General features: G+C 52.8%; 1 protein-coding gene across 4 annotated transcripts in view; it reads right to left on the bottom strand.

Moving 5' to 3' along the window:
* The window catches only part of robo1 (roundabout, axon guidance receptor, homolog 1 (Drosophila)), a 1,056,574-nt gene that overhangs the window by 605,863 nt on the left and 427,321 nt on the right, over positions 1–23,390 (bottom strand). For 3 of the 4 annotated variants that reach the window (XM_072513063.1, XM_072513062.1, XM_072513064.1), the window contains one exon: positions 4,959–5,042. The exons of the other annotated variant lie outside the window; for it this stretch is intronic. In XM_072513063.1, the coding sequence (XP_072369164.1) occupies positions 4,959–5,042 (84 nt within the window). The remainder of the gene's footprint in view (positions 1–4,958; positions 5,043–23,390) is intronic. 4 annotated transcript variants of the gene reach the window in all.

Raw genomic sequence — 23,390 nt, 5'->3', positions numbered from 1 at the left:
GGCAGATGGATTTTTCTGTGGGAGAAGATGAGGTGTTCACTTTGGCAGGAAGAATAAAAAAGCAGAATATAATTTAAATGGAGTGAGATCTGCGTCTCCTTGTAAGTGAATCAGAAAAGGTTAGTACGCAGGTACAGTTTAGGAAGGCAAATGAAATGTTGGCCTTTATTGCAAGGAGGTATAAAAGTAGGAAAATCTACCTGTAGTTGTGCAAAGCATTGTTTTTTTTGATTCGTTATTGGGATGTGGGCGTCGCTGGGTCAGCATTTGTCGCCCATCCCTAATTGCCCTTTAACTGAGTGACTTGCTCGGCCATTTCAGAAGCGGCGGTTAAGAGTCAACCGCATTGCTGTGTGGGTCTGGAGTCACATGTCGGCCAGACCAGGTGAGGACGGCAGACTTCCTTCCCGGAAGGACATTAGTGAACCAGATGGATTTTTACGACAATCGGCAATGGTTTCATGATCATCATGAATTCCAGATTTTTACTGAATTAAAATTTCACCATCTGCTGCGGTGGGATTCGAACCCAGGACCCCAGAGCGTTACCCTGGGTCTCTGGGTTAGTAGTCCAGTGACAATAACACTACGCCACCACCTTCTCATGGGTGAGACTGCACCGAGAGGACTGTCTACATGTTTTGGTCTCCTTACTTCAGGAGGGATATACCTGCATTAGAAGCAGTTCAGACAAGGTTCACCCAAGCTGATTCCTGTGAGGAAGGGATTATCTTATGAGAGAAGTTTGAGAGGCAAAGGCCAAGACATCGGCCTCTCTCGCCCCCTGGACTCCCGGGTCTTCTGACACTCCCAACATTGCCACCTCTGGACTCGGGACCACCTTCACCTTCAAGACCTCCAACATACCGTCGGCAAACCCCATGCCAGGATCCCCCCCAATCTTCGGACACAACCAAACCATGTGGACATGATTCGCGGCCCCCCCCCCCCCCCCCCCCCGCAGACCGCCCACACCTATCCTCCTCCCCTTCAAAAAATCTGCTCACCCTGGCCACCGTCATATTTGTCCTGTGGACCACCTTAAACTGGATAAGGCTATGCCTAGCGCAGAACGAGAACTATGATGCAAAGTTACATAGCTAGGAGACTGAGATCTGGTGGGATACAAAGGTATAACCTTGTGCAGGGTTACTGAGATCGACTGAGATCTGTAAATCAACAAGAATGTTTTTTATGTACAACAATCTATGGTAACATTCTTCGAGTTACTTCACCCAAAAGAAATCCCATCTGGACCCTGAACTCAAGATGAAACATGGTGGACAGAGCAAATGGACCCAGAAAAACTCCAAGAGAAGATTGTAGACCCGAAAGAATGACAAATACTTGGAACAAAGATAAGAAGCAAAACGATTGAAGACTCACCTGAGAACAGCACATTGGGTGCTTCTTATGCAAGCAAGCACATAGACCGGGAGTCCAGACAGCAATCAGCACAAATCACCATCGACAAGCCAAACTACGGAAGCAGCAACAGATTCAGGTTTGCAGCAGGCACGGTGTCTACACTGCCACTCCAAGAACCACTTTGAAATGCTGAAGACTCGCAAAAGCCTCAACACCGGGACAATTGGACAACGAGATTCTCTAGATACGGAACAGCTTCAGGTTTGCGTAAGAAGGACCAAAAGGAGCAGGCCAGTACTTTACCCTGCGCAGTAGGGGCCATAGCAGACAATGTTATTGCAAGACAGGGCGCCAATGAGGTTTCAAGCTCGTACGAGGAAGTCCTCCAGGCATTCGATTCGCATCCGTGTTCGAAAAAATGTAATCATTGAGCGAGTGAAATTTAATAAGAGGAATCAAAAACTGGCAGATCCTTGGACTCAATTATAAATGACCTGCATGGACTCATGGAGAATTATGATTAAGGTGACTGAGGGATAGGGCAGCACGGTGGCGTAGTGGTTAGCATAGCTGCCTCACGGCGCCGAGATCCCAGGTTCGATCCCGGCTCTGGGTCACTGTCCGTGTGGGGTTTGCACATTCCCCCCGTGTCTGCGTGTGTTTCGCCCCCCACAACCCAAAGATGTGCCGGTGGGTGGATTGGCCACGCTAAATTGCCCCTGAATTGGATAAAATGAATTGGGTACTCTAATTTTTTTTTTTTAATGACTAAAGGGTCCTCAGTGGTGAATTAATATGCGACTGTATAGTAGTTGGGTTTAAGATGAAATCCTGTCAGATCATTTGGAAAACGCGAGGAGATTTAACTCTCGCGTAGCTTGACAGGCTGTGATTTAGAAGGGAAGCAAAATGATCGTTCTTGGGGAAACTGCTGCCCCATGGAGAAAAAGGTCAAGCCATTAAATATGTAGGAAGAACAGAGAGAGCACAGTGAGACAAATTAAACTGGGAAAAAGCACCAATTGAAATGCTCTTGATGTGATGGGAAGGCCCTGTACAAGCGGAAAGGGGGCCCAGCAGCGGGCAGCGGAGCGGCACACCTGTGGAAAGTTAGGGCATTTTAAAATTGTCCACCAAGCTAAACTACAAGGATCTCAGAGACAATTAAAAAAATAACAAGTCTAACCCAAGAAATGCGGAGGCAGATGTCGTAGCCTTCGCCTCGTTGATCGCCCGAAGGCGGATCCTGATGGGTTGGAGAGCAACCTCTCCACCCAGTGCCCTGGCCTGGCGGGGGGACCTGCTGGAATTTTCGACTCTTGAGAAGGTTAAGTTTGAAGTGAGGGGAAGGATGGAGGGGTTCTACAATTCATGGGCATTATTCATTATGCACATTCAGGAACTGGATAACATCGAATATTAGTTGGGGGGGGGGGGTGAGGGTTGGGGGGAGGGGGGCGATGGTTGGGGGGAGGGGGGCGATGGGTGTTAATGGCGACTATGGGCGATTCCTGATTCCTTTTTGTCAGTTGTTCGTGTGAACATGTGGGCGAATGTTTGGGGTTTGGTGGGAGGATGGGATCGTTGTTATTGATATGGGGATTGACATATTTGTTACTGATTATTGTTCATTACTGATTATTGTTTATAGTTGGTGGGTCTAAATTTGAGTGAAAATGTGAAAAAGGAGAATAGAAATATTTAAATAAAAACATGTTGGGCGGGAGTCTCCGTTCTGCCGGCCGCCCGGGGGTTTCCCGACGGCGTGGGGCTGCCCCACAACGGGAAACCCCACTGACCGGCCAGCGTAACGGAGACTCCCGCCGGCGGGTCGAGGCAGAAATCTGGCTCGGCGGGGCGGAGAATTCAGCCCGTTATTCCTGCAGAGCTGTCAACAGATCCACCCCACAGCTGGGACTATCCATGCCCATTTTATTTCAAAAGGGGACCATCGATGGGAAAAGGGGCGTCATTTACATCTTGATAAGTTTCCCCCTCTCGCAGAGTCATGGGGTCTTGCCAGACAATGGCTCCCCAAAACAGGATCCTCAACATGGTGACTCTTTCAGAGGCTAATAACTGGGAACCCATAAACCTTAACGCAGAAGCCAGATAAACATCCCTCTTTTTTTGCTTTTCCCATAATGTATGTGTGTTTGAGTGAGAGAGTGAGCGAGCGAGTGAAGTTGCATTCATTCTCCTCCCCCTCCTCACTCCCCACTCCCTCACGCTTTCACCGCTGGGTGCTGAATAAACTAACCTTCTGACTTAATCATAAAGAGAATCTGCTGTGAATAACTTTTTAAAAATGTAACCACACTTCAGTGGCCATCGAGGAGTTCCAATGAGAGGCGTAAATAAACTTATTTTAGTACACAGTAGATTATATACACGGTACACTCCAGACCCCAGCCGGGACTACTCTGCTCGGCTCCCTTCTGGGTCGGTCTTTACGACAGAGCCCATTACTCCGCTGATGGGCCCCCGCGGGGAAGCTCGTATTCTATGAGGCTCATGGGAATGCTAATTGGTCCATCGCTGTAGGTCTCGGGCGGGATATAACAGACAAACTGAGAGTTCGGGGAAACTGAGACACGGCTTATTTTAAAACAATTAGAAACACCTCTGCTTACAGACAGACAGCGGATAAAGAAGTTCAGTTTGTCGCTCTGTACGTATCACCATGCACTTGAATATCAATAGAACCATACCGCACAGGAACAGGCCCTTCGGCCCTCTTACTGGGAAATGCCAGAATTTACGACACGGGATTTCACGGTGAGTTGGATATCCTCCTGAGGTACACAAAGTGGGAGAATTACCCGCAACTTTCCTTCTCCCTCCACTCCCACTTCAGGCTTCCCCTGTTCCCGATTTTCCTTTCTCACCATTGCCCTTTTAATTAGCTGACAGGTCATTCTGAAACAGGCCAATTGCGAAGTAACTAGAGGAGGTGAACAACATCTCCAAGTGTTTAATTGCCCAGGAATTAGAAGCCCCATTTCGAGCACCTCGGTTCGTCAAACAGCGAATGAAAACCCTTTAGCATCATCTATCGATCGGACAGAAATGGCAGCTCAATGGCCCCTCGGAATGACAATAACATAAGTTAACAATTCATCTTAAATGTAAGCAGACAATAAAGAGCGATTTAGGCTCTGGTGGTGGAATGTAAATGGAATCAGTTTGAGTGAGTGATTAAAATGCTCAGTTTGGAGTCAGGATTGTGGAGGCTGCGTTGGGGTTTGGTAGCTTGGAGATGGGTTTGGGATGAGGGGATGTGGTCATGGTGGGGTAATTGATAAAGAGGAGGAGGTGGGGGAGGGAAGACCAGCCATGGTGATGAGGGAGGAGGAAGAGGGTAACCATGGTGATGGGGAGGAGGAGGAAGAGGGTAACTACGGTGATGGGGAGGAGGAAGAGGGTAACCATGGTGATGGGGAGGAGGAGGACAGTAACTATGGTGATGGGGAGTTGGAGAAGGAGGATGAGGATAACTGTGGCAATGTGGAGGAAAGGGAGTGTGTCCAGGGAGATGACCAATAGAGAAAGAGAGATGGCGAGAGACAGAGAGAGAGAACAAGCTCTACCTGTGTAGCCAAATGAAGTGTCATCGTTGTCAGAGGTGGGGGCTGATGTTCCACTCTCGTTACTCCTCTCCTGGCTGATCGGGTCTGTCGGGAGAAATACCAAAGCTGCTGACGGGTTTTGGGTGGCAGAGACATGCGGCATTTTGAACAGTGACTGGCCAGAGACGGACAGATCCAGAAACAAGACGGAGACATACAGTGACCACAACAAACTGACAAGCCCTCCCCGACTCCACGATGACCAGGTCAAACCCCGTGGGTGGTGTGGCCGTGCACCCATCGTCACTCTCCCCATTGTTCCTCCGTCTACCCGCTCCTCGTCCTCCTTCTCATGGCACGTCCCCAGAACCAAGATGAAAACCCGTCTCTCTCTCTCTCTGTCTCTATCTTACAGGCTCTGACAGGAGGTAAGTGTCAACATACAAGACAGGCAGACGAGCGAATGACAGTGTTGCTCATTCTCAGGCTGATTGTTGATCAAAGCTATTGACTGCATAATCAATTATCATCCGCAAACCTCAGAGATAACGTTCTCAACCTCCTGTTAACTGTTGGCAAGTTGGGGGTGGATGGGGGTGGGGGAAGAGTCCTGGAGGTAAATACTACACATTCTCCATCACTGAGGGGGTGCTGAGGGAAGCGTCAATTCAGCTGCTAACTCCACTCCACGATCTGCCTGGTTCAAAGTCAAAATAAAGGATGAGGCACCCCAGGTGGAGGCAGTAATCAGGCTAACACCTGCAAGAGTTTAGGTGGGATGCCTCCCTCACCATGGCAACCAGCACAATAAAAGAATGGAAGCGTCTGCACTCAAGACAGATCCATGCCAGGAATAAAATTGCACATCGGGAAAGCTGTCGGAGGAGGTATTGTTATAAACTGTTCAAGGTTAGGGACTCATCCTGTTAGACTGTGATTATGGTGATTGACTGGAAAACAAAGGAGAGGCAGAGAGAAGAAAGATAAGAGAGTGAGAGACAGAGTGTGATGTGCGGACAGAAAGCGAGAGAGATAGAGGGAGGGAGGGTCAGAAAGAGAGACAGAGATGAAGAATGATGAGAGAGTGTCAGACCGTGACATAAATACAGAGAGGGAGAGAAAGTGAGAGAGAAAGAGTTATTGAGGGAGGGAAAAAGATAGAGACAAGTGTCAGTGAGAAAGAGACAGATAGGAAGGATGATAGTAGAGTGAGAGACAGAGTGTGACATCGAGAGAGATTTAATTAACCTTCATTAACTAACATAGTGAAAAATGTAATTAACTTTCATGGACAGTATGGTGGCACGGTAGTTAGCACTGCTGCCTCACCGTGCCAGGGACCCGGGTTCGATTCCCAGCTCGGTTCACTGTCTGTGCGGAGTCTGCACGTTCTCCCCGTGTCTGCGTGGGTTTCCTCCGGGTGCTCCGGTTTCCTCCCACAGTCCAAAGATGTGCAGGTTAGGTGAAAGGGTTAATTGGATAGGGTGGAGGTGTGGGCTTGGATGGGGCGCTCTTTCAGAGGGTCGGAGCAGACTCGATGGGCCGAATGGCCTCCTTCTGCACTGTAGGGATTCTATGAGATGGATGGAGAGAGAGGAAGAATGATAAGAGTGAGAAAAAGGGAGTGACTAAAGGAGAGAGAGAATTAGCCAGATTTTAATTTTGTGCAAGTGTATGCATTTTTAGTGAGTTAAAATCCAACCCAACAGAAAGTGAGAAGAGACAAACAAAGAACAAAGAACAAAGAAATGTACAGCACAGGAACAGGCCCTTCGGCCCTCCAAGCCCGTGCCGACCATACTGCCCGACTAAACTACAATCTTCTACACTTCCTGGGTCCGTATCCTTCTATTCCCATCCTATTCATATATTTGTCAAGATGCCCCTTAAATGTCCCTATCGTCCCTGCTTCCACCACCTCCTCCGGTAGCGAGTTCCAGGCACCCACTACCCTCTGCGTAAAAAACTTGCCTCGTACATCTACTCTAAACCTTGCCCCTCTCACCTGAAACCTATGCCCCCTAGTAATTGACCCCTCTACCCTGGGGAAAAGCCTCTGACTATCCTCTCTGTCTATGCCCCTCATAATTTTGTATACCTCTATCAGGTCGCCCCTCAACCTCCTTCGTTCCAGTGAGAACAAACCGAGTTTATTCAACCGCTCCTCATAGCTTATGCCCTCCATACCAGGCAACATTCTGGTAAATCTCTTCTGCACCCTCTCTAAAGCCTCCACATCCTTCTGGTAGTGTGGCGACCAGAATTGAACACTATACTCCAAGTGTGGCCTAACTAAGGTTCTATACAGCTGCAACATGACTTGCCAATTCTTATACTCAATGCCCCGGCCAATGAAGGCAAGCATGCCGTATGCCTTCTTGACTACCTTCTCCACCTGTGTTGCCCCTTTCAATGACCTGTGGACCTGTACTCCTAGATCTCTTTGACTTTCAATACTCTTGAGGGTTCTACCATTCACTGTATATTCCCTACCTGCATTAGACCTTCCAAAATGCATTACCTCACATTTGTGACAGAGGGTGAATGTGAAAAATAGCAAGAGAGGAGGAAAAACCGGCAGTGAGGATGCAATACACAGACGTAGAGAAAGGGGGGAAAAGTGAGAGACGCAAAGGAAATGTATTAGCTGAATGCCGTATTTACAGATACCCTATCCTCGATGAATGGACTAAATAACAGCTGGATGGTATTTGTAGCTGACACAATAAACCTACATGACTATGTAAGATTCAATCAAGATGTGGAAAATTAAAAACTTTGTAGAAAATCTATTGTGCTCTATCAGGTCTATAAACATATAAAACAACCCATCTCCCTTCATGCAAAGTGTAGCCCAGAGCTGTCACAAGTTGCACAATAGTCCATTTACATTCCTACTGCTCCCTCAAACAAGAGCTACCTCCCAGGGGCAAATCGCCAGCTCGGGTATTCAGCCTGTTAAATGGGTGGCACCAGCCTGGGGCTGGACTTCACCTGCCCACACCAGGCACTTTTTGGGGAAGTGGGTATGTAAAATTGGGCAGGTGCCCACCCCACTACCCTTCCACTCACCCCTGAGCTCGCCTCTATAATCTGGAGGGAGGGGGAGGGGGTGAAATCGGCAGGCCACCTGCTAGATTTACATGGAAAATGAAGGATCAATTAAGTTTGTTTACAAGCCAATTGACTTTGATAATGCGCTGCCCATGCCATACTATGGTTGGCATGAGCAGTCTGGCAGAGTAGGTTTCTAAAACATTGTACAGGGGTTCGAAGGAAGGAGGGGGAATAACTTTGGGGGGTTCCCTTTCCGCATTGGTGGGTAGCTCCCCTCAGATAATACCCTCCTTTCTTCCTACCTGCCTGCTCTATAAAACGCACCACCCACTCCTCAAACTGCTCCAACCCTCCCTGTCCAAGGCACCAGACTCACCTTGTTCTGTGATCTATGGGCCTGCTTGCAGTCCCAGCAGCGGCCACTACATAGCTCCTGGCGCTGGCCATGGAGGGCGAGGTCGAGGGTTGGACCTCTTCCCCAGTGAGGGACAGAAGTCCCACAATGCACCTTTGATGGCAGCGGAGTGGGTCAGTGTGGAGTGGCTCTATGCCAACTTTGCTTCCAGGAGGACGCCCAATATAAATTATACTGCCTTTTCTCTTACTTACCATCCCACCCCACCTATCCTGAATGACCTCACCCGCATTTTCCTCTTCAATTGTCTCACAATGGAATCCAGCGTGCCAAGTTCCTCACTCACTGGAATCCAGTGTGCCAAGTTCCTCACTCACTGGAATCCAGCGTGCCAAGTTCTTCACTCACTGGAATCCAGTGTGCCAAGTTCCTCACTCACTGGAATCCAGCGTGCCAAGTTCCTCACTCACTGGAAATGAAATGAAAATCGCTTATTGTCACAAGTAGGCTTCAATGAAGTTACTGTGAAAAGCCCCTAGTCGCCACACTCCAGCACCTGTTCGGGGAGGCTGGTACGGGAATTGAGCCGTGCTGCTGGGTGCCTGGGTCTGCTTTCAAAGCCAGCGATTTAGCCCAGTGAGCTAAACCAGCCCATTTTATTCATTTTCATTTCATTTCATTTCATTCAACCTAGCCACCGTGTCGACGACGGTGAAAATCAACGACCACGCAACTTCGTGCCTGCTGGACTCCGGGAGTACCGAAAGCTTTGTTCACCCAGATACGGTAAGGCGCTGCTCCCTTGCGGTCCACCCTGCCAATCAAAGGATCACCCTAGCCTCCGGATCCCACTCCGTCCCGATCTGAGGCTTCTGTACAGTCACCCTCACGGTCCAGGGCGTAGAATTTAGTAACTTCTGCCTCTATGTCCTTGCTAATCTCTGCACTGCACTCTTGTTGGGCCTGGACTTCCAGTGCAACCTCCAGAGCCTCACCCTCAAATTTGTTGGGCCCTTACCCCCCTTTACCGTTTGCGGCCTCGCGACCCTCAAGGTCGATCTCCCCTCCCTTTTTGTCAATCTAACTGCGGATTGCAAGCCCATTGCCACGAGGAGCAGACGGTACAGCACCCAGGACAAGACCTTCATCAGGTCCGAAGTCCAGCGGCTGCTTAAGGAGGGTATTATCGAGGCGAGCATCAGCCCCTTGAGAGCCCAAGTGGCAGTGGTTAAAACTGGGGAGAAACACAGGATGGTCGTGGACTACAGCCAGACCATCAATCGGTACACGCAGCTCGACGCGTACCCCCTCCCACGCATATCTGATATGGTCAATCAGATTGCGCAGTACCGGGTCTTCTCAACAATTGTCCTGAAATCCGCCTACCACCAGCTCCCCATCCGGAAGTCAGACCGGCCATACACGGCCTTCGAGGCGGACGATCGCCTCTACCACTGCCTTAGAGTCCCTTTCGGCGTCACAAATGGGGTCTCGGCCTTCCAAAGGGAGGTGGACCAAATGGTCAACCAGTACGGAATCCAGCGTGCCAAGTTCCTCACTCACTGGAATCCAGCGTGTCAAGTTCCTCACTCACTGGAATCCAGCGTGCCAAGTTCCTCACTCACTGGAATCCAGCGTGTCAAGTTCCTCACTCACTGGAATCCAGCGTGTCAAGTTCCTCACTCACTGGAATCCAGCGTGTCAAGTTCCTCACTCACTGGAATCCAGCGTGTCAAGTTCCTCACTCACTGGAATCCAGCGTGTCAAGTTCCTCACTCACTGGAATCCAGCGTGTCAAGTTCCTCACTCACTGGAATCCAGCGTGTCAAGTTCCTCACTCACTGGAATCCAGTGTGCCAAGTTCCTCACTCACTGGAATCCAGCGTGCCAAGTTCCTCACTCACTGGAATCCAGTGTGCCAAGTTCCTCACTCACTGGAATCCAGCGTGCCAAGTTCCTCACTCACTGGAATCCAGCGTGTCAAGTTCCTCACTCACTGGAATCCAGCGTGCCAAGTTCCTCACTCACTGGAATCCAGCGTGTCAAGTTCCTCACTCACTGGAATCCAGCGTGCCAAGTTCCTCACTCACTGGAATCCAGCGTGCCAAGTTCCTCACTCACTGGAATCCAGCGTGCCAAGTTCCTTACTCACTAGAATCCAGCGTGTCAAGTTCCTCACTCACTGGAATCCAGCGTGTCAAGTTCCTCACTCACTAGAATCCAGCGTGTCAAGTTCCTCACTCACTGTGGTACAGTACCACATGTTTGTCACTCACTGGGATCCAGTGCCAAATGTTCCTCACTCACTGGGGTACCATGCCAGAAGTTTCTCACACAGTGTGGTAGAAGGTCCCAAGGACCTCACTCACTCGGATCCAATGTGATGAATTCTTCACTCACTGGAATCCAGAACCACAATTTTCTCATTGACTCGGGTGCAGTGTCCCATGTTTCTCACTCATTGTGGTAAAATACCAAAAGTTCCTCACACACTGGGATCCACTGTGACAGTTTTTTCACTCACTGGGATCCAATGTGACATGTTCCTCACCCACCAGGATCCAGTGCCGCAAGTCGCTCACTCAGTGGGGTACGGCACTACAAGTTCCTCACTCACTGCGGTGCAGGGCCACAAGCTTCTCACTCACTGGATTCCAGTGTGACAAGTTCCTCACTCACTGGGATCCGGTACCCCACGTTCCTCACTCACTAGGGTGCAGTCTCACAAGTATCTCATTTACTGGGATCCACTGTGACAATCTCTTCACTCACTGGGATACAGTATGAAATGTTCCTCAGTTACTGGGGTCCAGTGCCACAAGTTCCTCACTCACTGGGGTACCGCACTACAAGTTCTTCATTTGCTTGGATGCAGTGTAACATGTTTCTCACTCACTGGAGTGCAGTGCCGCAAGTTACTCACTCTTTGGATCCATAAATCGAGTCTGCTCCGCCATTCATAGATCACAGAATTTATCATCGAATTTACAGTGCAGAAGGAGGCCATTCGGCCCATCGAGTCTGCACCAGCTCTTGGAAAGAGCACCCTACCCAAGGTCAATACCTCTACCCTATCCCCATAACCCAGTAACCCCACCCAACACTAAGGGCAATTTTGGACATGAAGGGCAATTTATCATGGCCAATCCACCTAACCTGCATATCTTTGGACTGTGGAAGGAAACCGGAGCACCCGGAGGAAACCCACGCACACACGGGGAGGATGTGCAAACTCCACACAGACAGTGACCCAAGCCGGAATCGAACCTGGGACCCTGGAGCTGTGAAGCAATTGTGCTATCCACAATGCTACCGTGCTGCCCCTCAATCCCATTCAATCGTGGCTGATATTTTTCTCATCCCCATTCTCCTGCCTTCTCCGCATAACCCCTGATACCCTTATTAATCAAGGACCTATCCATCTCTGGGACACTTAGTGATTTGGCCTCGACAGCTTTCTGCGGCAAAGAGTTCCACAGATTCACCACCCTCTGGCTGAAGAAATTCCTCCTCATCTCTGTTTTAAAAAATCGTTCCTTTCGTCTGAGATTGTGTCCTCCGTGTTCCAATTTTTCCGACAAGTGGAAATATCCCCTCCGCGTCCACTCTATCCAGGCCTCGCAGTATCCTGTAAGTTTCAATAAGATCCTCCCCTCATCCTTCAACGAGTACAGACCCAGAGTCCTCAACCGATCCTCATATGACAAACACTTCATTTCAGGGATCATTCTTGTGAACCTCCTCTGGACCCTTTCCAAGGCCAGCACATCCTTCCTTAGATACGGGGCCTAAAATTGCTCACAGTACTCCAAATGGGGTCTGACCAGAGCCTTCTACAGCCTCAGAAGCACATTCCTGGTCTTGTATTCCAGCCCTCTTGACATGAATGCCAACATTCCATTTGCCTTCTTAACTGCCGACTGAACCTGCACATTAACCTTAAGAGAATCGTGAACAAGGACTCCCAAGTCCCTTTGTGCTTCTGATTTCCGAAGCATTTCCCCATTTAGAAAATAGTCTATACCTAAATTCCTCCTTCCAAAGTGCACAACATCACACTTTTCCACATTGTATTTCATCTGCCACTTCTTTGCCCACTCTCCTAGCGTGTCCAAGTCCTTCTGCAGCCTGCCTGCTTCCTCAAGGCTGCCTGTCCCTCTACAGATCTTTGTATCATCTGAAAACTTAGCAACAGTGCCTTCAGTACCTTCTTCCAGATCATTTAAAAAAATAAATTTAGAGTACCCAATTCATTTTTTCCAATTAAGGGGCAATTTAGCGTGGCCAATCCACCTATCCTGCACATCTTTGGGTTGTGGGGGCGAAACCCACGCAAACACAGAGAGAATGTGCAAACTCCACACGGACGGTGACCCAGAGCCAGGATCGAACCTGGGACCTCGGCGCCGTGAGGCGACAGGGCTGACCCACTGCGCCACCGTGCTGGCCACTCCTCTAGATCATTAATGTATATTGTGAAAAGTTGTGGTCCCAGCACTGACCCCTGAGGTACACCACTAGTCACCAGCTGCCATGCTGAAAAAGACCCCTTTATCCCCATTCTCTGCCTTCTGCCAGTCAGCCAATCCTCTATCCATGCCAGGATCTTACCCTTAACACCATGGGCTCTTAACTTATTTAACAGTCTCCTGTGCGTCACCTTGTCAAAGGCCTTCTGGAAATCTAAATAAGCACGTCCACTGGTTCTCCTTTGTCTAACTTCCTTGTTACCTCCTCAAGAGCTCTAACAGTGGGCAGCACGGTGTCGCAGTGGGTTAGCACTGCAGCCTCATAGCGCCGAGGTCCCAGGTTTGATTCCGGCCCTGGGTCTCTGTCCGTGTGGAGTTTGCACATTCTCCCCGTGTTTGCGTGAGTTTCGCCCCCACAACCCAAAGATGTGCAGGGTAGGTGGATTGGCCACGCTAAATTGCCCCTCAATTGGAAAAAGTTAATTGGGTAGACTAAATTTATTTTAAAAAAGAACTCTAACAGATTTGTCAGACATGACCTCCCCTTGGCAAAGCCATGCTGACTCAGTATTATTTTACCATGCACTTCCAAGTACTCCGCAATCTCATCTTTAATAATGGACTCTAAAATCTTACCAATGGCCAAAGTCAGGCTAACCGGCCTATAATTTCCTGTCTTCTGCCTCCCTCCCTTTTTAAACAGTGGTGTTACATTAGCCACTTTCCAGTCCTCTGGGACCCTTCCTGCCTCCAGTGATTCCTGAAAGATCATCACCAATGCCTCCACAATCTCCTCAGCTATCTATTTTAGAATCCTGGGGTGTAGTCTCAGGTCTGGTTTAGCACAGTGGGCTGAACAGCTGGCTTGTAATGCAGAACAAGGCTAGCAGCGCGAGTTCAACTCCCGTACCGGCCTCCCCGAATGGGCACCGGAATGTGGCGACTAGGGGCATTTCACAGTAACTTTATTGAAGCCGACTTGTGACAATAAGCGATTATTATTAGTCCATCCAGTCCAGGTGATTTATCCACCTTTAGACCTTTCAGTTTCTCCAGAACCTTCTCCTTCGTAATGGTCACTGCACTCACCTCTGCCTCCTGGAGCTCTGGCATCCCACTGGTGTCTTCCACCATGAAGACTGATGCAAGTAACTATTCAGTTCGTCTGCCATTTCTTTGTTTCCTATTATTACTTCTCCAGCCACATTTTCCAGTGGTCCAATGTCTATTTTTGTCTCTCTCTTACCTTTTAAACATTGAAAAAACTCTTCATATCTTCCCTTCTATTGCTAGCTAGCTTGCACTCATACTTTATCTTCTCCCCCCTTGTTGCTTTTTTAGTTTTCCTCTGCTCGCTTTTCAAAGGCTTCCCAATCCTCTGGTTTCCCAGAGGACTTATCCTCGCCACTTTGTCTGCTTTTTCTTTAGCTTTTATGCTGTCCTTGACTTCCTTCGTCAGCCATGGATGCCTTGTCCTCCCTTCAGCATGTTTCCTCCTCCTTGGGATGAATTTCTGCTGTGCCTCCCGAATAATCCCCCAAAACTCCTGCCATTGCTGTTCCACTGTCTTCCCTGCTAGGTTCTTTTTCCAATCAACTCTGGTCAGCTCCCCCCTCATGTCTTTGTAGTTACGGTTATTTAATTGTAATACTGTTACATCTGACACCAGCTTCCCGCTCTCAAACTGCAGGGTACATTCTATCATATTGTGGTCACTGCTCCCTAAGGGTTCCATCACCTTAAGTTCCCTAATCAAGCCTGCCTCATTACACATCACCAAATCCAGAATTGCCTGTTCCCTAGTCGGCTCTGTCACAAGCTGCTCCAAAAAACCATCTCTTAGACATTCCACAAATTCCATTTCTTGGGATCCACTGCCAACCTGATTTTCCCAGTCCACCTGCATATTGAAGTCCCCCATGATTATTGTAATATTGCCTTTTTAACATGCCTTTTCTATCTCCTGATTTATTTTCTGCCCCACATCCTGACTACTGCTAGGGGGCCTGTACGTAACTCCCATCAGGGTCTTTTTACCATTGCAATTCCTCAACTCTACCCACAGAGATTCTATGCCTTCTGATCATATATTGCTCCTTGCTGTCAATTTAACTTCATTCCGTACTAACAATGCAACTCTGCCCCCTTTGCCCATCTGCCTGTCCTTTCGATAGGACACATATCCTTGGATATTTAGATCCCAGCCCTGATTCCCTTGCAGCCACGACTCTGTGATGCCCACAACATCGTACCGGCCAATTTCAATGTGCGCCACAAGCTCATTTACCTTGTTCCGTATACTGCGCGCATTTAGATACAATACCCTCAATCCTGCATTGGCCACCTCCCTTTTCACACTTCAGACTCCTGTTTATTGACTGCAGCTCCGCCTTCAACACCATAATCCCAGCCAAGCTCATATCAAAGCTCCAAAACCTGGGACTTGGCTCCTCACTCTGCAACTGGATCCTCGACTTTCTAACCCACAGACCATAATCAGTAAGAACAAACAACAACACCTCCTCCACAATAGTCCTCAATACCGGGGCCCCGCAAGGCTGCGTACTTAGCCCCCTACTCTACTCCCTGCACACACACGACTGCGTGGCAAAATTTGGTTCCAACTCCATCTACAAGTTTGCTGACGATATGCCCAGAGTGTGCCGGATCTTGAATAACGATGAGTCCGAATACAGGAGGGAGATAGAGAACCTAGTGGAGTGGTGCAGTCTCAACAATCTCTCCCTCAATGCCAGCAAAACTAAAGAGCTGGTCATTGAACACTGGAAGCAAAATACTGTACACACCCCTGTCAGCATCAACGGGGCCGAGGTGGAGATGGTTAGCAGTTTCAAATTCCTAGGGGTACACATCTCCAAAAATCTGTCCTGGTCCACGCACGTCGACGCTACCACCAAGAAAGCGCAACAGCGCCTATACTTCCTCAGGAAACTAAGGAAATTCGGCATGTCCACATTAACTCTCACCAACTTTTACAGATGCACCATAGAAAGCATCCTATCGGGCTGCATCACAGCCTGGTATGGCAACTGCTCGGCCCAGGACCGCAAGAAACTTCAGAGAGTCGTCACCCAGCTCACTCGCTCTTCCAACTTCTTCCACCGGGCAGGAGATACAGAAGTCTGAGAACACGCACCAACAGACTCAAAAACAGCTTCTTCCCCACTGTCACCAGACTCCTAAATGACCCTCTTATGGACTGACCTCATTAACACTACACCCTGTATGCTTCACCCGATGCCAGTGCTTATGTAGTTACATTGTATATGTTGTGTTGCCCTATTATGTATTTTCTTTTCTTTCCTTTTCTTCTCATGTACTTAATGATCTGTTGAGCTGCTCGCAGAAAAATACTTCTCACTGTACCTCGGTACACATGACAATAAACAAATCCAAATACTTGTCACCTTTTTTGCTCTGCCTGAGGGTGATGTTGTTCTTTTGTTTTGGTTCTCTATTTTCTCTTCAGTTATTACACCTTTTAAGCTAACGCTCTGGTTCCCACCCCCGGCCATACTAGTTTAAATCCTCCCGAGTGAATCGAGCAAACCTCCCAGCCAGCATATTGGTGCCCCTCCAGTTTAGATGCAACCCGTCCTTCTTGTACAGGTCCCACCTGCCCCGGAAGAGATCCCAATGGTTCAAAAATGTGAAACCCTCCCTGCTACACCACCAGTTTAGCTGCACTATCCTCCTATTTCTAGCCTCACTGGCACGTGGCACAGGGAGTAATGCTGAGATTACAACCCTAGAGGTCTTGCTTTTTATCCAGTGTGACAATTTCCTCACTTGTTGAGATCCAGTCCCACATGTTCCTCACTCACTGTACTCCAATGCCATATGTTCCTCACCCACTTAGAAACAGTGCCACAAGTTTCTCACTCACTGGGATCGAGTGCCATAATTTCCACACTCATGAGGGCGACCCGGTGGCATAGTGGGTTAGCACTGCTGCCTCACGGCGCCGAGGTCCCAGATTCGACCTAGCCCTGGGTCACTGTCCGCATGGAGTTTGCACATTCTCCCCGTGTCTGCGTGATTTCACCCCCACAACCCAAAGATGTGCAGGGTAGGTCGACTGGCCATGCTAAATTGCCCCTTAATTGGAAAATAAATAAATACTTACTTACTTATTTAATTAATTAATTTCCTCATTCACTGAGATCCAGTGTGACAATTTCCTCATTCACTGGGATCCAGTGTGACAATTTCCTCACTTACTGTGATCCAGTATGACAATTTCCTCATTCACTGAGATCCAGTGTGACAATTTCCTCATTCACTGGGATCCAGTGTGACAATTTCCTCATTCACTGGGATCCAGTGTGACAATTTCCTCACTTACTGGGATCCTGTGTGACAATTTCCTCACTTACTGGGATCCAGTGTGACAATTTCCTCATTCACTGGGACCCAGTGTGACAATTTCCTCACTTACTGTGATCCAGTATGACAATTTCCTCATTCACTGGGATCCAGTGTGACAATTTCCTCATTCACTGGGATCCAGTGTGACAATTTCCTCATTCACTGGGATCCAGTGTGACAATTTCCTCATTCACTGGGATCCTGTGTGACAATTTCCTCACTTACTGTGATCCAGTGTGACAATTTCCTCACTCCCTGGGATCCAGTGTGACAATTTCCTCACTCCCTGGGATCCAGTGTGACAATTTCCTCACTCACTGGGATACATTGCCACATGTTCCTCACTCAAGTACCCACGACCAAGTCTGCACTTCGAACACCTTTGTACAGAAAGTGGGAAACATGGATGATACTGCCCAGCCTAATCTCATTGGGCCGCCCAGTCTGCATATTGTATCAATAAAACGTTTGGTGTTTGCCGCTGTCTCTTGAGCATTTTCAGGACAGACAGGAAGTGTCTGCTTCTCTGGTTGCACTGCAATTGAACTTCGAGAGGTTACAATTATCCTGTTAATCTTTGCATCTGCTCCTGAGAGGCTGCTGGCCTGGGAGATTGTTCCACTGTGTCTGTCTGTGTCAATTGCCAAAGCTCAGACTAACAGCTGCTCCTAGTGAATTAACTCTCACTGTTCTGGCCCTTGCTAACTGCCCCTGTAGAATGCTACCTTCATGTTGAAGGTCTAGATGCTGAGCACTCTCTCTGTCTTTCTATCTCCGCAGAGGCACTCAACACACTTCTCTCTATCTCCGCAGATTCTTGACACACTTCTCGCTATCTCCGCAGAGGCACTTCACACACTTCTCGCTATCTCCGCAGAGACACTTCACACACTTCTCGCTCTCTCCGCAGAGGCACTTCACACACTTCTCGCTATCTCCGCAGACCCTTCACACACTTCTCGCTATCTCCGCAGAGGCACTTCACACACTTCTCGCTATCTCCGCAGAGGCACTTTACACACTTCTCACTATCTCCGCAGATAACACACTTCTCGCTATCTCTGCAGAGGCACTTCACACACTTCTCGCCATCTCCGCAGAGGCACTTCACACACTTCTCGCTATCTCTGCAGAGGCACTTCACACACTTTCAACCATCAGTTGTGCACTCAGACACTTCAATAAAAAATGGCAATAGAGGCAATGCAGAAGGTACCAAAAGAAATAGATTTCGAGGATGATAGCAGATGATTCTGGAACTGAGAGGTTACATCGATCAGGAAAGGTTGAACAGGCTAAAGATCTTTTCTCGAGCAAAGAGAATCAATCATTGATAATTTAGGGCAGAGATGAGCAGAAATTTCTTCACTAGAAGATTTTGAATCTTTTCTACTCCAGAGATGGTGGATGCTGCATCACTGAATATATTTAAGGCTAAGATTGGCAGAATGTTAGTTAATGGATGGGAACTGTGTCTGGCAACAGTATCTCACATTGGAGCGAGAGGGGGAGCAACAGGAGAGAGGAGCAGCAGCGGGGGGAGAGGAGCAGCAGCGGGGGGAGAGGAGCAGCAGCGGGGGAGAGGAGCAGCAGCGGGGGGAGAGGAGCAGCAGTGGGGGGAGAGGAGGGGCAACGGGGAGAGAGGAGCAGCAGCGGGGTGAGAGGAGCAGCAGCGGGAAGAGAGGAGCAGCAGCGGGAAGAGAGGAGCAGCAGTGGGGGGAGAGGAGCATCAGCAGGGGAGAGAGGAGCAGCAGCGGGGGGAGAGGGGCAGCAGCAGGGGGAGAGGAGCAGCAGTGGGGGGAGAGGAGGGGCAACGGGGAGAGAGGAGCAGCAGCGGGGGGAGAGGAGCAGCAGTGGGGGGAGAGGAGGGGCAACGGGGAGAGAGGAGCAGCAGCGGGGTGAGAGGAGCAGCAGCGGGAAGAGAGGAGCAGCAGCGGGAAGAGTGGAGCAGCAGCGGGGGGAGAGGAGCAGCAGCGGGGAGAGAGGAACAGCAGCGGGGGGAGAGGAGCAGCAGCGGGGAGAGAGGAGCAGCAGCGGGGGAGAGGGGCAGCAGCAGGGGGAGAGGGGCAGCAGCGGGGAGCGAGGAGCAGCAGCGGGGGGAGAGGAGCATCAGCAGGGGGAGAGGAGTAGCAGCGGGGGGAGAGGAGCAGCAGAGGGGGGAGAGAGGAACAGCAGCGGGGAGAGAGGAGCAGCAGCGGGGACAGAGGAGCAGCAGCGGGGAGAGAGGAGCAGCAGCGGGGGGAGAGGAGCAGCAGCGGGGACAGAGGAGCAGCAGCGGGGAGAGAGGAGCAGCAGCGGGGGGAGAGGAGCAGCAGCGGGGAGAGAGGAGCAGCAGCGGGGGGGGGAGGAGCAGCAGCGGGGAGAGAGGAGCAGCAGCGGGGACAGAGGAGCAGCAGCGGGGACAGAGGAGCAGCAGCGGGGACAGAGGAGCAGCACCGGGGGAGAGGAGCAGCAGCGGGGGGAGAGGAGCAGCACCGGGGGAGAGGAGCAGCAGCGGGGAGAGAGGAACAGCAGCGGGGAGAGAGGAACAGCAGCGGGGGGAGAGGTGCAGCACCGGGGGGAGAGGAGCAGCAGCGGGGAGAGAGGAACAGCAGCGGGGAGAGAGGAGCAGCAGCGGGGGGAGAGGAGCAGCAGGGGGGAGAGAGGAGCAGCAGCGGGGAGAGAGGAACAGCAGCGGGGAGAGAGGAGCAGCAGGGAGAGAGGAGCAGCAGCGGGGAGAGAGGAGCAGCAGCGGGGAGAGAGGAACAGCAGCGGGGAGAGAGGAGCAGCAGCGGGGGGAGAGGAGCAGCAGCGGGGAGAGAGGAGCAGCGGGGGAGAGGAGCAGCAGCGGGGGGAGAGGAGCAGCAGCGGGGGGAGAGGAGCAGCAGAGGAGGGAGAGGAGCAGCAGCGGGGAGAGAGGAGCAGCAGCGGGGAGAGGAGCAGCAGAGGAGGGAGAGGAGCAGCAGCGGGGGGGGGGGGAGGAGCAGCAGCGGGGAGAGAGGAGCAGCAGCGGGGAGAGAGGAGCAGCAGCGGGGGGAGAGGAGCAGCAGCGGAGTGAGAGGAGCAGCAGGGAGAGAGGAGCAGCAGCAGGGAGAGAGGAGCAGCAGCGGGGAGAGAGGAGCAGCAGCGGGGAGAGAGGAGCAGCAGCGGGGGGAGAGGAGCAGCAGCGGGGAGAGAGGAGCAGCAGCGGGGAGAGAGGAGCAGCAGCGGGGGGAGAGGAGCAGCAGCGGGGGGAGAGGAGCAGCAGCGGAGTGAGAGGAGCAGCAGGGAGAGAGGAGCAGCAGGGAGAGAGGAGCAGCAGCAGGGAGAGAGGAGCAGCAGCGGGGAGAGAGGAGCAGCAGCGGGGAGAGGAGCAGCAGCGGGGAGAGAGGAGCAGCAGCGGGGAGAGAGGAGCAGCAGCGGGGAGAGAGGAGCAGCAGCGGGGGGAGAGGAGCAGCAGCGGGGAGAGAGGAGCAGCAGCGGAGTGAGAGGAGCAGCAGCGGGGGAGAGGAGCAGCAGGGAGAGAGGAGCAGCAGCGGGGAGAGAGGAGCAGCAAAGGGGGGAGAGGAGCAACAGAGGGGGGAGAGGAGCAGCAGCGGGGAGAGAGGAGCAGCAGCGGAGTGAGAGGAGCAGCAGTGGGGGAGAGGAGCAGCAGGGAGAGAGGAGCAGCAGCGGGGAGAGAGGAGCAGCAGCGGGGAGAGAGGAGCAGCAGCGGGGGGAGAGGAGCAGCAGCGGGGAGAGAGGAACAGCAGCGGAGTGAGATTGAGCAGCAGGGAGAGAGGAGCAGCAGCAGGGAGAGAGGAGCAGCAGCGCGGAGAGAGGAGCAGCAGCGGGGAGAGAGGAGCAGCAGCGCGGAGAGAGGAGCAGCAGCGCGGAGAGAGGAGCAGCAGCGGGGAGAGAGGAGCAGCAGCGGGGGGAGAGGAGCAGCAGCGGGGAGAGAGGAGCAGCAGCGCGGAGAGAGGAGCAGCAGCGGGGAGAGAGGAGCAGCAGCGGGGGGGGGAGCAGCAGAGGGGTGAGAGGAGCAGCAGCGGGAAGAGAGGAGCAGCAGCGGGAAGAGAGGAGCAGCAGTGGGGGGAGAGGAGCATCAGCAGGGGAGAGAGGAGCAGCAGCGGGGGGAGAGGGGCAGCAGCAGGGGGAGAGGAGCAGCAGTGGGGGGAGAGGAGGGGCAACGGGGAGAGGGGAGCAGCAGCGGGGGGAGAGGAGCAGCAGTGGGGGGAGAGGAGGGGCAACGGGGAGAGAGGAGCAGCAGCGGGGTGAGAGGAGCAGCAGCGGGAAGAGAGGAGCAGCAGCGGGAAGAGTGGAGCAGCAGCGGGGGGAGAGGAGCAGCAGCGGGGAGAGAGGAACAGCAGCGGGGGGAGAGGAGCAGCAGCGGGGAGAGAGGAGCAGCAGCGGGGGAGAGGGGCAGCAGCAGGGGGAGAGGGGCAGCAGCGGGGAGCGAGGAGCAGCAGCGGGGGGAGAGGAGCATCAGCAGGGGGAGAGGAGTAGCAGCGGGGGGAGAGGAGCAGCAGAGGGGGGAGAGAGGAACAGCAGCGGGGAGAGAGGAGCAGCAGCGGGGACAGAGGAGCAGCAGCGGGGAGAGAGGAGCAGCAGCGGGGGGAGAGGAGCAGCAGCGGGGACAGAGGAGCAGCAGCGGGGAGAGAGGAGCAGCAGCGGGGGGAGAGGAGCAGCAGCGGGGAGAGAGGAGCAGCAGCGGGGGGGGGAGGAGCAGCAGCGGGGAGAGAGGAGCAGCAGCGGGGACAGAGGAGCAGCAGCGGGGACAGAGGAGCAGCAGCGGGGACAGAGGAGCAGCACCGGGGGAGAGGAGCAGCAGCGGGGGGAGAGGAGCAGCACCGGGGGAGAGGAGCAGCAGCGGGGAGAGAGGAACAGCAGCGGGGAGAGAGGAACAGCAGCGGGGGGAGAGGTGCAGCACCGGGGGGAGAGGAGCAGCAGCGGGGAGAGAGGAACAGCAGCGGGGAGAGAGGAGCAGCAGCGGGGGGAGAGGAGCAGCAGGGGGGAGAGAGGAGCAGCAGCGGGGAGAGAGGAACAGCAGCGGGGAGAGAGGAGCAGCAGGGAGAGAGGAGCAGCAGCGGGGAGAGAGGAGCAGCAGCGGGGAGAGAGGAACAGCAGCGGGGAGAGAGGAGCAGCAGCGGGGGGAGAGGAGCAGCAGCGGGGAGAGAGGAGCAGCGGGGGAGAGGAGCAGCAGCGGGGGGAGAGGAGCAGCAGCGGGGGGAGAGGAGCAGCAGAGGAGGGAGAGGAGCAGCAGCGGGGAGAGAGGAGCAGCAGCGGGGAGAGGAGCAGCAGAGGAGGGAGAGGAGCAGCAGCGGGGGGGGGGGAGGAGCAGCAGCGGGGAGAGAGGAGCAGCAGCGGGGAGAGAGGAGCAGCAGCGGGGGGAGAGGAGCAGCAGCGGAGTGAGAGGAGCAGCAGGGAGAGAGGAGCAGCAGCAGGGAGAGAGGAGCAGCAGCGGGGAGAGAGGAGCAGCAGCGGGGAGAGAGGAGCAGCAGCGGGGGGAGAGGAGCAGCAGCGGGGAGAGAGGAGCAGCAGCGGGGAGAGAGGAGCAGCAGCGGGGGGAGAGGAGCAGCAGCGGGGGGAGAGGAGCAGCAGCGGAGTGAGAGGAGCAGCAGGGAGAGAGGAGCAGCAGGGAGAGAGGAGCAGCAGCAGGGAGAGAGGAGCAGCAGCGGGGAGAGAGGAGCAGCAGCGGGGAGAGGAGCAGCAGCGGGGAGAGAGGAGCAGCAGCGGGGAGAGAGGAGCAGCAGCGGGGAGAGAGGAGCAGCAGCGGGGGGAGAGGAGCAGCAGCGGGGAGAGAGGAGCAGCAGCGGAGTGAGAGGAGCAGCAGCGGGGGAGAGGAGCAGCAGGGAGAGAGGAGCAGCAGCGGGGAGAGAGGAGCAGCAGAGGGGGGAGAGGAGCAGCAGAGGGGGGAGAGGAGCAGCAGCGGGGAGAGAGGAGCAGCAGCGGAGTGAGAGGAGCAGCAGTGGGGGAGAGGAGCAGCAGGGAGAGAGGAGCAGCAGCGGGGAGAGAGGAGCAGCAGCGGGGAGAGAGGAGCAGCAGCGGGGGGAGAGGAGCAGCAGCGGGGAGAGAGGAACAGCAGCGGAGTGAGATTGAGCAGCAGGGAGAGAGGAGCAGCAGCAGGGAGAGAGGAGCAGCAGCGCGGAGAGAGGAGCAGCAGCGGGGAGAGAGGAGCAGCAGCGCGGAGAGAGGAGCAGCAGCGCGGAGAGAGGAGCAGCAGCGGGGAGAGAGGAGCAGCAGCGG

This window comes from Scyliorhinus torazame, chromosome 8, assembly GCF_047496885.1.
Source record: "Scyliorhinus torazame isolate Kashiwa2021f chromosome 8, sScyTor2.1, whole genome shotgun sequence".
Classification (NCBI taxonomy): Eukaryota; Metazoa; Chordata; class Chondrichthyes; order Carcharhiniformes; family Scyliorhinidae; genus Scyliorhinus; species Scyliorhinus torazame.
Note: the sequence above shows the minus strand (reverse complement) of the source record. Positions and strands in the feature narration are given on the sequence as shown.